The 14,846-nt window shown below is 37.6% G+C and overlaps 2 protein-coding genes across 2 annotated transcripts in view; both read right to left on the reverse strand.

Annotated features, from left to right (window-relative positions):
• Nucleotides 1–2,816: 2,816 nt before the first annotated feature.
• On the reverse strand, nucleotides 2,817–5,945 carry LOC108647348 (intestinal mucin-like protein). The gene is made up of 4 exons (XM_031900591.1): nucleotides 5,823–5,945; nucleotides 4,661–4,694; nucleotides 3,518–3,641; nucleotides 2,817–3,025 (listed from the first exon to the last, which is right to left on the reverse strand). The coding sequence occupies exons 1-4, from the start codon at nucleotides 5,928–5,930 to the stop codon at nucleotides 2,851–2,853; spliced, it is 441 nt and encodes a 146-aa protein (XP_031756451.1). The 5' UTR covers nucleotides 5,931–5,945; the 3' UTR covers nucleotides 2,817–2,850.
• A 3,911-nt stretch (nucleotides 5,946–9,856) lies between these two features.
• The window catches only part of LOC100485405 (mucin-2), an 89,752-nt gene continuing 84,762 nt past the window's right edge, over nucleotides 9,857–14,846 (reverse strand). The window contains exons 64-69 of the mRNA XM_031900771.1: nucleotides 14,545–14,576; nucleotides 13,929–14,106; nucleotides 13,294–13,398; nucleotides 12,948–12,988; nucleotides 10,138–10,248; nucleotides 9,857–9,976 (exon numbers count right to left, since the gene is read on the reverse strand). Coding sequence (XP_031756631.1) covers nucleotides 9,857–9,976; nucleotides 10,138–10,248; nucleotides 12,948–12,988; nucleotides 13,294–13,398; nucleotides 13,929–14,106; nucleotides 14,545–14,576 — 587 coding nt within the window. The remainder of the gene's footprint in view (nucleotides 9,977–10,137; nucleotides 10,249–12,947; nucleotides 12,989–13,293; nucleotides 13,399–13,928; nucleotides 14,107–14,544; nucleotides 14,577–14,846) is intronic.

Below are 14,846 nucleotides of genomic sequence, written 5' to 3' on the forward strand. Positions count from 1 at the left end.
GGTAGGGATACTATTGACTCCTTAATGTAAGTAACAAGGAAGAGGCTCAGCTCCTGATGGTAATAGGAAAGGCTGCTACTTTGGGGCAAGTTATGATAGTGGGGGATTTTCATTTCACAGATGTTGACTGAAGGGACAATACTCCCCGAAAGCTTGTTCTACTTGTTTCTGCAATAATAGAGTTAAAGGCATTGCCAGCATATTGGTGTGCTTCTTCCCTTCACAAAGGTATACAAGAATGGAGACCACACACACAAAGATTTTGGCTGGGGAGCTTACCCCGTTTATACTGCCAGTGTACCATACAACCAAATCAATGTTTCAGGGGGCATTCCCTCCCTTCATCAGTAATCTAATCCATTTATTGGAATCAATGACTGGGTGTGATTACTTTGAAGGTATTCAGAGGCTTTCTTCCTCTATGTGCAGTGAAGGCTCTGATTACCTTCATAGGAATTACACCCAGTCCTTGGTTCTGATATGTGGATGACACCTGGGATACAATATACACACAAGAGGCATGGATTTTCACTGACTACATCAACACAGTGGACCACAATATCAAGTTTACATGGGAAGATGTGCAAGATAATACATTGACTTTTTGGACTGCTTGGTAAAAGTCAAGAGGGTGAAAAGGTCACAATATAGGTCTACAGGAATGCAACCAACACAGATCAGTACCTATGGTTTGACTTCCATCATCTGAGCACTTAAATGAAAGAAAAAACTCCAAATATAGATGAAAATGTGAAATTTATTTTAATATAAAAATAAAAAAACCACAATAGTGCTTAACTAAGAGAAGATCAATTAAAAAAAATAATAAGAAGAATGTAATCCTTTAAGTGCCAGTAGAATTTCACATTTTGGTTCCCCTCTGTGCCAGACATTTTGTAAACATTCTGTGCTCACTCATTTTAGGGGTATTTACTGGGGGAAGGGTTAAGTTTAGGTAGGCAAACTATATGTTGTTTTTTTCAGGAGAACCTGAACTTTCCAAATCTGTTTTTGTGAGTCTTTCCACTTCTGGAACAAGATTTAGAGCTCAACATTAAAAAAAATTTGATATTTTTCATGATATAGGGATTTATACCAGAAACACATTTTATTTTATGGACAAAAATTCAACTGATTTGGAAAGCCTTGTGTCTGGGGAAGGGAGGGATATATACATACACTAAACTAACCACCCCCCCCCCCAAAAAAAAAACAGCAAAAAAAATTCAGCAGTAGTGTGCACCCACATGGGACACAGATGGACAAACATAGCCCTAACAAGGGTTCTTGGGTCTCACAGTGTGCAGGCAAGCAGAAGAGGGAAAGCAGCAAAACTGAAATCCAGAACTTCCAGTTGTACTGACTCAAGCTATGAGCTCAACAAATGCCTACTCTACAAAGCTAATCCACACAAGAATGCTCCTAAACTAGTAGTAGTAGTTCTCCATTTTTCTTTGCCTGTAATTTTTTTTTTTTTTTTTTTTAAACCTGCTGCTATGATCAACTTTTCCACTATGAAATTCTTTTCTATGTTATTTCTCAACACCAGGGTGCATTTCTGCTCTATTGTTTTTCTTTTTTTTTTTTTTCTAAATTCACAATATAAATCTGATCTACATTTCTGAGACATCCCTCTAGGCTATCTTTAAGAGTCCAAAATGATTTTAGGATCTTTCCATTCATTTCACCAATTTTCTGAAAGTAATGCAAATCTAAAACATAAAAACCATAGTGTGATTCTGTAAAATTATTTTACTAAAACCAAGATAAAATTGCAATCACAATATAACAATAAAATCCTCTCATCTCTGGTACAGGATTGCTTGTAAGGAATCCTCACATCTGCAGTTCTGTGTATGGTCCTTATGTTAGTAAGCTGGCCAGTGAAAAATAAACTATAAACCTATTTTATTACCTTTTTATTGTAAATACTTGTACCTTTATTGCACACTTTTATTATATTTAATATATATTTTTTTTTTTGTCTATGTAAAGTTGGGAGGAACACGGGTCAAAAAATGTTATTACGGTAATGATACTTCATTGTTATTTGTATATGACAATAAAACTTGAAACTTGAAACACTCTCATCTTGTTATGAAACTGAATATTTGCTAATTTACAAAGAGCACAAAAATGTATATTTGACAAGAGAAGTTTCTCCTATCCCATTATAAGATAGAACAGCTACTTTTAAATCTTATTATGTATGTCACCTCCTCTATATTATTATCTCACATACGTAATTTGTTTAGTGTAAGTGTAAGTGGTAAGTGGTGTAATTGATATAAGGAAAATAGAATACCACATTTCTCTTATGATTTTTAAGAAAATATGTGAAAATATTTTTGATATTGAGGAGAATTAACAGAATTAAGGAGAATTCAGGAGAACTGACAAGGAGCAAATTCACAAAACTCCTCAAAATAATTTTATAACATCTTTTAATGCTGATTGCTTACCATATGTCTCTTACATGCTCTCCACTCTCTTTCTTGCATGCCCCACCCAATACAGCAGGTTGCGTCTACATTGACATCACCATTCAGTCAATCTTGCCCAATCACATGCATTAGTTCACTCTACCTTTGTCTCATATCAGGTACATTAATTTATGCATGAACACACTAAACAACAAATATTTTCATTTCCTTATTGACCAGTGTTACAAGAACTACAAAAAATGAATGACTCTGCATTTCAATGCATAAGAAGGAACTTTATTTTTAGGAGGCAAATGTATGAATCAAACAAATCAAGAATAAATTTTTTTGAAAGTAAAGAGATAATTATATAATTTAATTGTTTTCATTGAATTAGACTACCTCCTGAAAGATTTAAATGTTTAGACTAGACGTTTCCATCATGACATTTGGTGCCAGTACACTTGCACTCCTGCACATCAATGTACTCATGATCAATTATTGTTCCATCAGGGCACCTCAGGGTGACTTTATTTCTTGCAGTTTGAACCTCTTGGCAGCAAGAACATTTTTTGGACATAGTATTTTCTTCAGAAGAGTACCTATACAGAGAAAATACATTGATGTTACATATAAATTACTATAGGGGGCTTACACAGAAGTCTTTTCTTTCCAAATCACAATGGTGAAAATTTATGAATGAAAAATTTATTGAATGTGTGCTCAATAAAACTTGAAACGCAAACACTAGATTGTGTAAAAACAAGATTAAACTAATTTATATTACATTCTTCACAACTTTCTCAATGAGTCTATTAAATTTAAAGTTATTTTCAAAAACTCGAATTAAAAAATAGCTTGAATTTTGCTAGTACAACTCGCACTGACATGAACTAAGATTTAAGATTCCACATTTTTACATTATATTTTTAAGATTGTGTGCACTTTCAGTCAAATTCAAATCAGCAATTTTGCCACAAAAAATATTTGTGGTAAAAAGTTGTATTAGAATCTGCCAACAAGTAATTGGCACCATATATATGTATATGATAATATTCAAGATTTAGTTTATGTAACAGTTATTTTTATCTTACATTGAAAAGGTTCCACAAGATCCTTCACAGCGAGACATTCTGACCCTTGTCACTGATGTGCACCCTTGGTAGGTCAAGTAATCATCAACTGCCTGTAGCTTGCAGGAGCTCTTCTTTTGGATACCTGTAGGGTATTTACATTGCAGCCATTTAAAAAAAAATACTAATTTATTACAACCAACAAAACTTTGCTAAATGTAACAAACAAGTTATATACATTTTGTAGTACTGTATTATCAATCTCCATGTCATTTAGCTTATTAATATTAAAACATTTTCTATTTTATTCCAAAAAGATTGGCTGACTGTTATATTTTTTATTTCTTTTTTACTTTGCAATGCTTTTGTCTTCTGCTTTGCAATCATAAATAAGATTTGTTTTAGTAACTTAATCTTAGAATCAGGTAAAGCAATTGTACTGCCCATTCAGTCACACAGGAGTTATATAGTAACATTGGGTTGAAAAAAGACCAGAGTCCATCAACTTCAAACCTTCCAAGTAAACCCAGCAAACAAACCTATAGTGACCTATCTATACACTTACATACATAAACAGGTACACATATACCAACATCAGTATTAAATGTAGATTTTAGTATCACATTAGCCTTGGATACAATGCTTGTTCAAAAACTCATCCAGGCCCCTCTTATAGGCATTAACAGAATCTGCCATTACAACATCACTAGGAAGGGCATTCCCCAACCTCACTGCTCTCACCGTGAAAAACCACCTACGCTGCTTCAAATGAAAGGTCCATTAGAGTAAGGAAGAGAGGAAGACAGGGAGCCACATTGGGCCCTATAGGACTCCATGACTGACATCCTTTTTATGTTTTATCTTGCCAAAGACATCTCTATATACTGTATAAACTATATTCAAATATAAGCTGTTGATTAGTTTGTACTTTCAACTAGATTCACAGGTTCATGTGCCTTGCTCCATAAAAGACACGGGAATTACAGTCTGAGGTCCTTGGCTTAGCATTTAATCACCACTGGAAAATTGCCATGATTTACCACATCATTGCCCTTTGCATTGTTCAAAGCACATTTTTTTAATAAAATAATTGTATAATGGATGTTATATAAATAAAAAGGTATGGAAATCTATAAAATCATAATAAATATATAAAGTACTTACATGTTTTACAGCATCCATTATGTTGAATGCTTCCCTGGTATTGAAGAAAAATTGTTAGTATCTTTGGAAAATAGCATTTGCCACATGCAATATTCTTGACATCTTTTGACAGCAATTAATAATATTAGTCTGTCTAACGCAGTGATCCCTAACCAGTGGCTTGTGAGCAACATTTTGCTCTCCAACCCCTTGGATTTTGCTCCCAGTGACCTTAAAGCAGGTCCTTATTTTTTAATTTTTAAGAGGCAAGCTTTGATTGCACACAAACCCAGTGTAATTGCCAAACAGAGCCTTCTGTAGGCTTCCAGTCAATAAAGGGGCTACCAAGTAGCCAATTACAGTCCTTATTTGGTACCTACTGGAACATGTTTTATGGTTGTGTTACTCCCCAAGTCTTTTTACATTTGAATGTAGCTCACAGGTAAAAAAAAAAAAAAAAGTGGGGAACCATGGTCTAACTTATAAGCCTTGTTCATTGCCGCTAGTCAAAAGTACCTATATATATATATATATATATATATATATATATATATATATATATATATATATATATATATATATATATATATATATATATATATATATATATATATATATATATATATATATATATATATATATATACTGTATATATATAGGCCATTGTAGGCAACAAACAGCAGGGCAGGTCTGTCATTTTGAGAGACATAATTTTAAGTAGATCATGTCTTGACTACTGCCTTGAACCACAGGTAGCTTTAATATTTTACTGAGGTTTCAAGAAATGGACAACAATTACAGTGTGACATTTTTGACTATGCTCTTTAGGTAAAGAAAGAGGACTGGGATTAAACAGTGGCTAGAAAGCTGTTCAGCTTGCATTTAATGGTAAAGCAGGACGTTTCCATAACATAAACCAGTAGGGACATGTAACTTGCTAAACTGAGTAATCAGTTTTGCTTAAAAATAGACAAATATAAGAATTCTGGAAGCCCTATACAAAATATGCATTCAGGTATTATACATATGATATATACATGATCATATTGCATTTAGTTATGTAGCCTTCTGTAACCAACAACCTAATTTAGCGACACCTTATAGTCTTCACACAATAACATTATGCAAAATACGGTATAATGTGAATATGCGTTATTGCTTATGGCAAATATGGATTACTTACAGGCTCACAGTCTTCTTCATTTAATGAGGGGCAAGAGGTTTGGGAGACAGTGGTGACGAACTGATCATTGATTAATGAGCATTTGTACATTGTGCAGTTATCATTCATGGAGGGCAGTTCATCGCCAGGCTAAATTATAAGACAAAAATAAAGTAGGGTAAATTGCAAGATTTTGTTAAATGAGACATTTTTTTTTCAAAGGTTTTTATTTTTGCATTTGTAACATAAAACAACATTAAACATTATGACATTGGTTCTACAAGCGTATTCTGTTCATGTCAGGATATATACAGACTTATGTAATCAGTAACAACCTACTCAAGGTAATGTTAAAGCTTCCGTCAGAGAGGGTGAAGTGGCCTCTGGGGTTCTCAGTGGGATTCGGATTCTTTGGGACAAGATTATGTAATGCTATTCCATAGCCTGGACCCATCCTCCCCATACTTTGTCATATTTTTGGGGGCATCCCCTTGCTGTGTAAGTGAGTTGTATCAGTGGCAGAAGGGCTTTAAGTAAATTGAGCCAAGTAGGGACTGTTGGGGGAGAGTGTGCCATCCATTGCAGGAGGATACATTTCCTGGCATAAAACAATAATGTTCTAAAGAGGATGCACGATGCTGATTTAGGAATAATATCATCTATAATGCCAAATAAACAAATCTTGGGATCGAGTATTTTAGGTAAAGATGTTGCATTTTGGATGTGGTCAAGAAACTGGTCCCAAAAGTAGTGTATTTGTGGGCATAACCACATTAAGTGAAAATAGTCAGCTTCAGGGGCACCACATTTAGGGCACTGAGACGAATCACGAATTCCCATTCGATATAGCCATAAGGGGGTCAGATGGAGTTTATGAATGATTTTGAATTGGATTAGTTTGTCTCTTGTAGAGATCAAATAGTCATAGGCCCTCTCTGTCGCTTCCTCCCAGTCTTCGTTGTGCAGCTCCGGTATGTCTTGGCACCAAGCTTTTTGGGCTGTGAGAAAGGGCGATTGGAGTGTAGAGAGGAGCAGAGAGTATACAGTGGTGATCAACTTTTTTGGGGAGGGGTTTCGAAGGGTGATTTCAAGCTTAGTGAGCACAAAGGGGACTATGGTTCTTTGGAATTGGTGTCGGAAGGCCTGTTGGAGTTGTAAGTATGAGAACCAGGGTAATAGGTCTCCAGTATCTATGTGTTTGATCTGACTCCTAGGTAGCAGGGCCCCAGCATTGGTCACATCTCCCAGTGTATGTATGCCCCAGTGTGGCCACACCCGGTATGGGGCAATTTGTTGTATTATCTACCAAGTCTTGGCTGAATGGCGGAGGTATATACACTGGCCAAGGTGAGAGGTTGGTTAAATAGGACACATGAAATTAAAACAAATCGGCCATAGTGATCAGTTATTAAGTCTAGCATCTCCATTGGGATGCCTTTGCGAATTAAAATGGAGGTGCCTCTGGCATGGGAGGAGAAGGTGGCATGGTAAGCATGTGCCACCCATGGCCTCTTGAGTGCCATCAGTCTTTGGCGCACCAGGTTGGTTTCCTGCAGTAGTAGGAGATCAGGCTTATATTTTTTTACATAATCAAACATCAATGCCCGTTTGAATTTGGAATTCAGGCCTCTGATATTCCAAGAGAGTAGCTTAAGTGAACCCTTCATCTTGGAAGTTAATTAGTGTTTGTGGAGAGTAGGGCAAAATGCTCATACTTGATGTACTAGTGCCATGTAATATTACGCCAGTGAACCAAGACATGTAACAAACATAAACAGAACCATAAGGAAACACAATCCCAAAAAGACCCATCCCACCCGACCTGACCTATAACTTGGCAGGTATTGATCCCTTAACCAAACTTATGTGGAAATCATAACCCCAAGGGGTGAGATTCCTGTGTGTCCACCCATTGTAAAACGTGTTGGGAGTTGTTGTGGCTCTCAGTATAGCAGTATTGTCTAGTGTTGCATTGGTTCAGAGGTCATGCTCCTGATGTCGCACACAGTGTTACGTGCTATCAAGTGGCAGTGGTGACATATCCTCACAGAGGGGAATTTCTGTCAGTGGTGTTGGGCTAAAGAAGGCCCGTTATATGTGCCCAATATATGGAGATGTCAGTGGTGTTAGGTTTGAGTGGTTGGCCCTGGTATATTAGAAGTAGGCAGTCTCACCTGTCATATTGGTAAGTCACATTTATTACCCATGCGTTACTATTGGTTTTATCGATTGGGTCTGGCTCTGGGTGATTGGGGTCCGCGAATATCTAGCCAGTTGTTGGCTTCTTGTGGCGTCTGGAAGAAGAGGGCTCTGTCGCTGGCTTAGACCCTCAGTTTGGCTGGGTATAGCATACCATATTTCAAATTGGCTTCACGGAGTCTGCGTTTGACGGCTGTGAAGGTTCCCCATTGATGCTGTAGCTCTGCTGAAAAGTCTGGGAACACTAAGACTTTCTTGCCCTCCACCATGACATCTGGGCTATGCCGCACCACCTGAAGTATTGCATCACGATCTCTGAAGTTGAGGAGCCGGATTAGAAAGGGTCTGGGTGGACCTGGAGGAGGGCTCCTTCCAGGCACTTGGTGGGCCCTTTCAACCGTGTAGAATTGTGAGAGGGGAGCCGATGGAAAGGAGTTTTTAAGCCAACCTTCAGCGAAGGCCACCGGGTCTGCACCCTCCACCCTCTCTGGGAGGCCCACAAGATGGATGTTGTTGCACCTCTGTCTGTTCTCATAGTCGTCTAGCTTATCCATGCAGGATTTGAGTTTTGTGTCAAGGCGGGTTAATGCGGAGGGAAGTGGGTTGCAGGTCTCTTCCAGAGTGGATATTCTGTTCTCTGTTTCCTTGACCCGCTCACGTATGTTCTGGAGATCTGCCCACAGCAAGGAGAGGTCTGTCTTTACCTCCTCAAGCTTGGTTGATAGCGATGTCTGGCAATCAGTTATAGCATCCAGGAGTAGTTGTGTAGCCGTCTCTGGTTGAGGCGGTGGAGGGGAAGGAGGGTTACTCGATTCAGTGTGGGCCCTTTTGGGATCAGTGTTATTTTGGGACGGTTGTCGTGCAAATTGTTCTAGTTTGGCAGCCGTGTCCAACTTTGTTTTCTGTGTCTTGCTGCCACCCATTGTTAGGTGTAGGTATAGTGAACGCTAGGGTAAGTTTAAGATAGAGTATTGGAGACTGCCAGATTCAGGATTGGGCACACGGGGCTTGATTCAGTGCAGTTGTTTAGCTTGCCATCCCTGTGTCATTACCATTCCTTGCAGTATTAACTTTACAGATGTTCATTTCCCAGCACTTGTGTTCGAGTTACTGCAGTTGGTCAGGTAGATATTATGGGAGCTGTTTCCCACTCTAAGTTAGGTCTTATCAATCTATAGTCCTGTAGCCTGCTGGGGGATTCCTGTATGAATGTATGAATGTCAGGATCTGCAGATTGTATGCAGTGACTATCCTGCCACCCTGTGTCCAGTTCCAAATGTGGGCAGTTGGTATATGGCAGGGTAAAAGTTTGTAGGTGTTTGGTAAGCAGGCTAGGCTCCTGTGGCAGCCTGGAGTTCTTTGCCTCTTATGTGCAGCAAGCTTGTGCTGGGAAGGGCCCTGTGCTGTTGTAATAAGCTTTGCTAATAAGGCTGCTCTGCAGGGCTTTTATGGGGTTAAGAGGGGAACCCAGGGGTCCCAGGGCTTGTCCACCCTTCCTGTGTCTCCCAGTGAGTCCCCGTCTGAGTGTCTGAGTCCCCGGCTTCTCGCGTCTACTAGGCCGCACTCGGTTCCGGCCTCAGACTGGGTCAGGGAGCTCCGTTTTCCCTGGAATCAGGCAGTGGGATGTTGTTTAGGCTGCCTGGGTGAGGATGGGAGACTTTGGGCAGGTTATGGCAGGTGGATGGAGGTAGATTAGCAATCTTTCCTTGGGAGCTCTCTAAAACACATCCATGCTGGTGCATGGCTAGCCACACCCCGAAATGAGACATTTTTAATTGACATTGAAAACAAAAATAATAAATGAATACAAAAACTACATATACATTGTGGGCAGATAATTTTACATAGCATAGCATTTAAGCTATGACTGAACTTACATTCATAAGTCGGTTGGATCCACCATACTTCACCACACAGTTGGTTTGCACACAAGTACCACAACAGTCAGATGGGGAATTTTTCTTTACCTTAAAACCCTGTTGAAGTAAATAGAAGCTAATGTTAAAACAGGATGCTTTCCACATTTCAGTTATAGATATCAAAGATATTTGTTCGATTGCATAAATACAGTACATATTTTGTGAAAGGGAAAAAAAAAGATTTGAAAATATTTCAATGTTCATTGCACTCTACTTACAGCTGGGCAGTGTATGTTGCAGACAATTGGGTTGCAAGCTATTGTAAAGTTGTTTTTATGTTGTTCACAGATACAGCTCTCACACTTCTCTGAGTAAACATGAGATCCAGGCTGTGGGAACACAAAACAAATGATAAAAATATAACTTTTTTAGGCCACAGTATTGCAATGCCAGCTATTACCCATAATTAACCATGTTACAAAAATGTAACTGACACATTTATCTTGTGTCAGTTTGTGTAGGTAAACCTAATTTTTTGCACAGCACAGTGGAGCTTTGTAAATATTTGTAGTTAATAATAAAAATAATAAAATAAATGTGTCTTTAGTCAATGCTACTCATTGCAACTTTGAGGATATTTGTCCTCAGTTGTGTATTTCAAAGAAATTTTTGACTGCTTACCTGCTATAAAGCATTAAACTACAGTGCTGACACTCAAGTGCATAACTCCTAATACCATAGATTTTACTTTTTTGGGTGGTATTATGTTTTAAGGGATTGTTTCTAGCTAGCTAACAGAAAAACTGAACAGGTCTATGTGTTTCAATCCCATTTTAATCTAAGGGCTGTCTGAATATTTACCAACATCCTGCTTCTTATGTTACTCTGTTTTGTTTTTCTGTAGCTCAATAGGGAAATCAAAGCTGCTTAATGTTTTATTCTTTCAAGGCAGATAAATAGAACACAACAAAGATTGAAGGGGGGTTGTATACTGCTAATATAATTATCTAACTCATATTGACCAAACATGGAGTAAGCTTTAGTTTCCCTGTTTGACATGTTTAGCTTAAGCAACAACAAAAAGACCAGAAAGAGAAGTTTGATAACAAACTTCATGTTGGGTTGAAAAACATGAAGTCACTGAATGAAATCTGATCTGTTGATGGCTCTGCCTAATTTTTTCTAACCTTGGACCATAGTTAAATAGTAAAAACCACTGTGCAAAGTTTGGGGACCCTGGTTTTAATAATGTCTGAATGGCAGAAATTTAAATTTCCCCACGAAAGTCAATGAGTGACATCTGATTGGTGGTTGGTGGCTCCACTCACTTTTTCTAACCTGGAACTGCAGTTACCCAGTGACTAACTCTGTAAAGTTTAGGGACCCTAGGATTAATAGTTAAAGAATGGCAGCAGTTTAAATTTAAACGTCAAAGGATGAAATCTGATTGGCTGTTAGTGGCCCGACCCACTTTTCCTATTTTTGAACTGGAGTCCCCCCGTGACCAACTTTGCAAAAATTTTACACTTCACCATTGAAAGTAAATAGGTGAAATGTGATTGGCTCCACCCACTTTTTCAAACTTTGAATGGCAAATACCCAGTGACTAACTTTGGAAAGTTTAACAACCCTGCAGTTAATACTTAAATAATGGCATCAGTTTAAATATAAACCAATGAAATTCAATGGGTGGAAATGGATTGGCTGTTTAATTTGGCTTGTTCTAACCCTGAATACATAGTTAGCCAGTGACTGACTGTGCAAAGTTTGGGAACCCTGACATAAATAATGTGAGAAAGGCAGCATTTTAAATTTAAACCAAAAAAATTCAATAAAGGAGTCTGTTTGGCTGTTGGTGGCTCCACCCACTTTTTCAAACCTAAAAATGCAGTCCCCTAATGACCCTAGTGTTAATACTGGTAGAATTGCAGCAGGTTGAATTTCCCCATTGAAAATTAATAGTTAAAATCTGATTGGCTGTTGGTGGCTTCACCCACTTTTTCTATCTCTGAACCAGATACCTGCTGACTAGCTGTGAGAATAGCAGCAGTTAAAATGTCCCCACTGAAAACAATGAAAGAAATGTCATTGGCTTTTGGCAGCCCCACCCACTTTTTCTAACCTTCAGTATGAAGTCACGCAGTGACTGACTGGGCAAAGTTTGGCAACCCTACATCAAACCAATAAAATTCAATAAGTGAAATATGATTGGCTGTTAGTGGCTCCACCAACTTTTCAAAACTAAAACTGCAGTCCCCTATTAACTAACTGTGAAAAGTTTGGGGACCCTGGTGTTAATACTGTGAGAATGGCAGCAGGTTGAAATTCCCCATTGAAAGTCAATAGGTAAAATCTGATTGGCTGTTGGTGGCTCCATACACTTTTCTAACATTGAACCACAGTTACCTGGTGCCTAACCCTGTGACGTATGGGGACCCCGGCATTATTACTGTGAGAATGGCAGCAGGTTGAATTTCTGCCAAGTCAATAGGTAAAATCTGATTGGTTGTTCACAGCTCAGCCCACATTTGGGCATCCAAAAATCATCATATTTTCATTCAGACTGACCCCATGACTATGTGATTCAAGTTTGAGGAGTGTAGCCTCAAAGCTGTAAGATTGGCAGCAGTTTCCATTTTCCCTATAAAAGTCAATGGGTGACATTTGATTGGCTGTTGTTGGCCCCTCCCACTTTGGGGGGGTCATCCAGCAAATGTCGCTGTTTCATTCAGGGTGATCCCATGATTATGTTATTCAAGTTTGGGGGGTGTAGCTTCGAAGCTGTAAGAGTGGCAGCAGTTTAAATATCTTCCCTGTAAAAGCCAATGGAAAAATTGGGGTGTTCAGAGCAGCGCCACAAAAAAAACGGGGGGGCTGGATCACTTAGAAAAGCACAAGCAACCTGCTCCACTATAGGGTGAAGAAGTGTGGAACCTACGCTAAACAAGGGAAATAAGTATTATTTCTCATATTTGGTTTCTATACATGTATACATATTTATATTAAAACTAGATTTTGAATAGCTATGGTAGATGTCTCAACCTAAGTGGACTTAGTTTTTTATTCATCTCTCAAAAATGCTGCTTACCAAGTATTCAGCGTTTCCACTAACACAAACATGTTTTGGTTCTGAAAGAAAGACATGCAAAAATGCATCAGCTGTTTTTACTTGTGTAAGTTACGTATCTCCTAACATGTGATATCCAAAACTTACAGTGAAATTAAAATAGTAATGGTAATCAAAAAAGTTTTTATAGGATCAAACAAGAAATAACCTAGTATTGACAAGGTCATAACAAACCCTTAAATTAAGTTTCTTTTCTCAATTTATAACCATGAAAACAGTCCCACATCTCTCTTGAATTCTATATAGAAGTTTATAAAAAACTTCACTGCTTTTCAAGAAACCATCTATCACTTTACAACAAACTTACCACAAACATAAGTAGGACAACAATGCCCTTCTTTGATGCCCCCCTTAAGTTCAAATCCAGGCCCACATTTAGGGAAGGTATTTGAGCAACGACTTGGGTCACATCCTTCAAAGAAGATTATAAAAAAATTAGTTTTTTAAAGCATATTCGGTTGCATTAATTTGATATACATTGATTTGCAAACATCACAAATATAATTTGAAAAGTAGAAAAAAAAATTAGACACTGGAATTCTGAGGTGAGCTGAATTAAAAAAATTCAGTTCACTAAATAAAAAATTATAAAAATGGTGGTTTCAGAACATTGTTGCTTGGAAAACTGATATCTAATATCGACATTCTTGACAAAATTGAATTATATATCATAGTTGCTTAGAATTGTGAACTATGTTTTGGAATTATGCAAAGAATACGGTCAACATTAACCAAACAGCTCAACCAAATCCGCACAGCTTTAGACATCTGGGTGAATGATCTCTGGCTGAGTTTTTTCCTGTCTTGTCTCTTGGGAATTATTCTTTGGTGTAACATGCATAAGCAATTTAGTGTGGCTTTTTTCTTTTCTGCAGATTACAGGATTGTAGAGGATTTGCTGTTAGTGCACATAACTTGATAATAAGTGTATTATATACTTACTGCATACAGTTTCTTCACAACACTTGTTTGTAGCACTGATTTGAGTCACTTTGTAGAAACCTTCCCGAGTACACTCCTCATTTCTTACATGATGGCACTGGTGTCTTTGGCAGGTTATTCCACGACCACCCTTCAAACATGTGCAGGTCTCACAATTATACTCAAAGGATTCTCCATACTGCAAAAAAAGGAACAGTGTTTAATACTTCTGCTCTAATTGATCAGAGGTAAAACTCCCTGCAAACTTTTTTGACTTGAGCAAGGTCAGAATAGTAACATGTAGGGCTTATCTTACAGTTGAGCTATATGAGAATATTAGGTGAATGTAAATCAGAGGACCATAAAATACCCTTCTGTGTGTTTTTTTCCAGAGAACACATGGAATGCTATTCAATATTACAGGAAAATAGATGAAAAAAGTCAAAACAATATGTACATAAGGTTACCACTTGGCTTAGCAAAGGTTGAAGAAGGTTGGCAAAGATTTTTTCAAATATGTTTTATTTTTATCTAAACTGTCAAACCACCAGTGCTATTTTTAAAGTTAAAATGATGGCAAAAGTCTAGAAAAACAACCATACTTATTTTCTTATATATGAATACAAAAAATGAATACCTTGCGGGGAACATTGTCTGGCCCAACACATCCTAGAAGAAACAAAGAAAAAAAAAAACAGTTCAGAAGAATGAAGGAATATCCACACATACCAGGAGTTAAAACAAACTTGTTTTTGATCAGAAATTGCTTCATTTTGATTAGTTCACCCTAACCAGGGAAATCTATCTTCATAGTGCCATATTAGTACATACATAGCCAAATAAAAAAAAAGTTTAAAATTTTTTTAAACCTACAGTAAAATTAAGTAAAATATCTTTATATTCCTGAGAATGCAGTTTTGCAGTTGTTTCAATGAATAA

Source organism: Xenopus tropicalis, chromosome 4 (assembly GCF_000004195.4).
Source record: "Xenopus tropicalis strain Nigerian chromosome 4, UCB_Xtro_10.0, whole genome shotgun sequence".
In the NCBI taxonomy this organism is placed as follows: Eukaryota; Metazoa; Chordata; class Amphibia; order Anura; family Pipidae; genus Xenopus; species Xenopus tropicalis.

Excerpts from the sequence above, each read along its gene's own strand:
- LOC108647348 (XM_031900591.1), bottom strand. The coding sequence starts at position 5,930 with ATGAATGATAACTGCACAATGTACAAATGCTCATTAATCAATGATCAG. Across the intron at positions 4,695-5,822 it reads ATGAAGAAGACTGTGAGCCT|GGAAGCATTCAACATAATGG; the intron begins GTAAGTAATCCA and ends CTTCAATACCAG. Across the intron at positions 3,026-3,517 it reads TCTTGTGGAACCTTTTCAAT|GTACTCTTCTGAAGAAAATA; the intron begins GTAAGATAAAAA and ends TTCTCTGTATAG.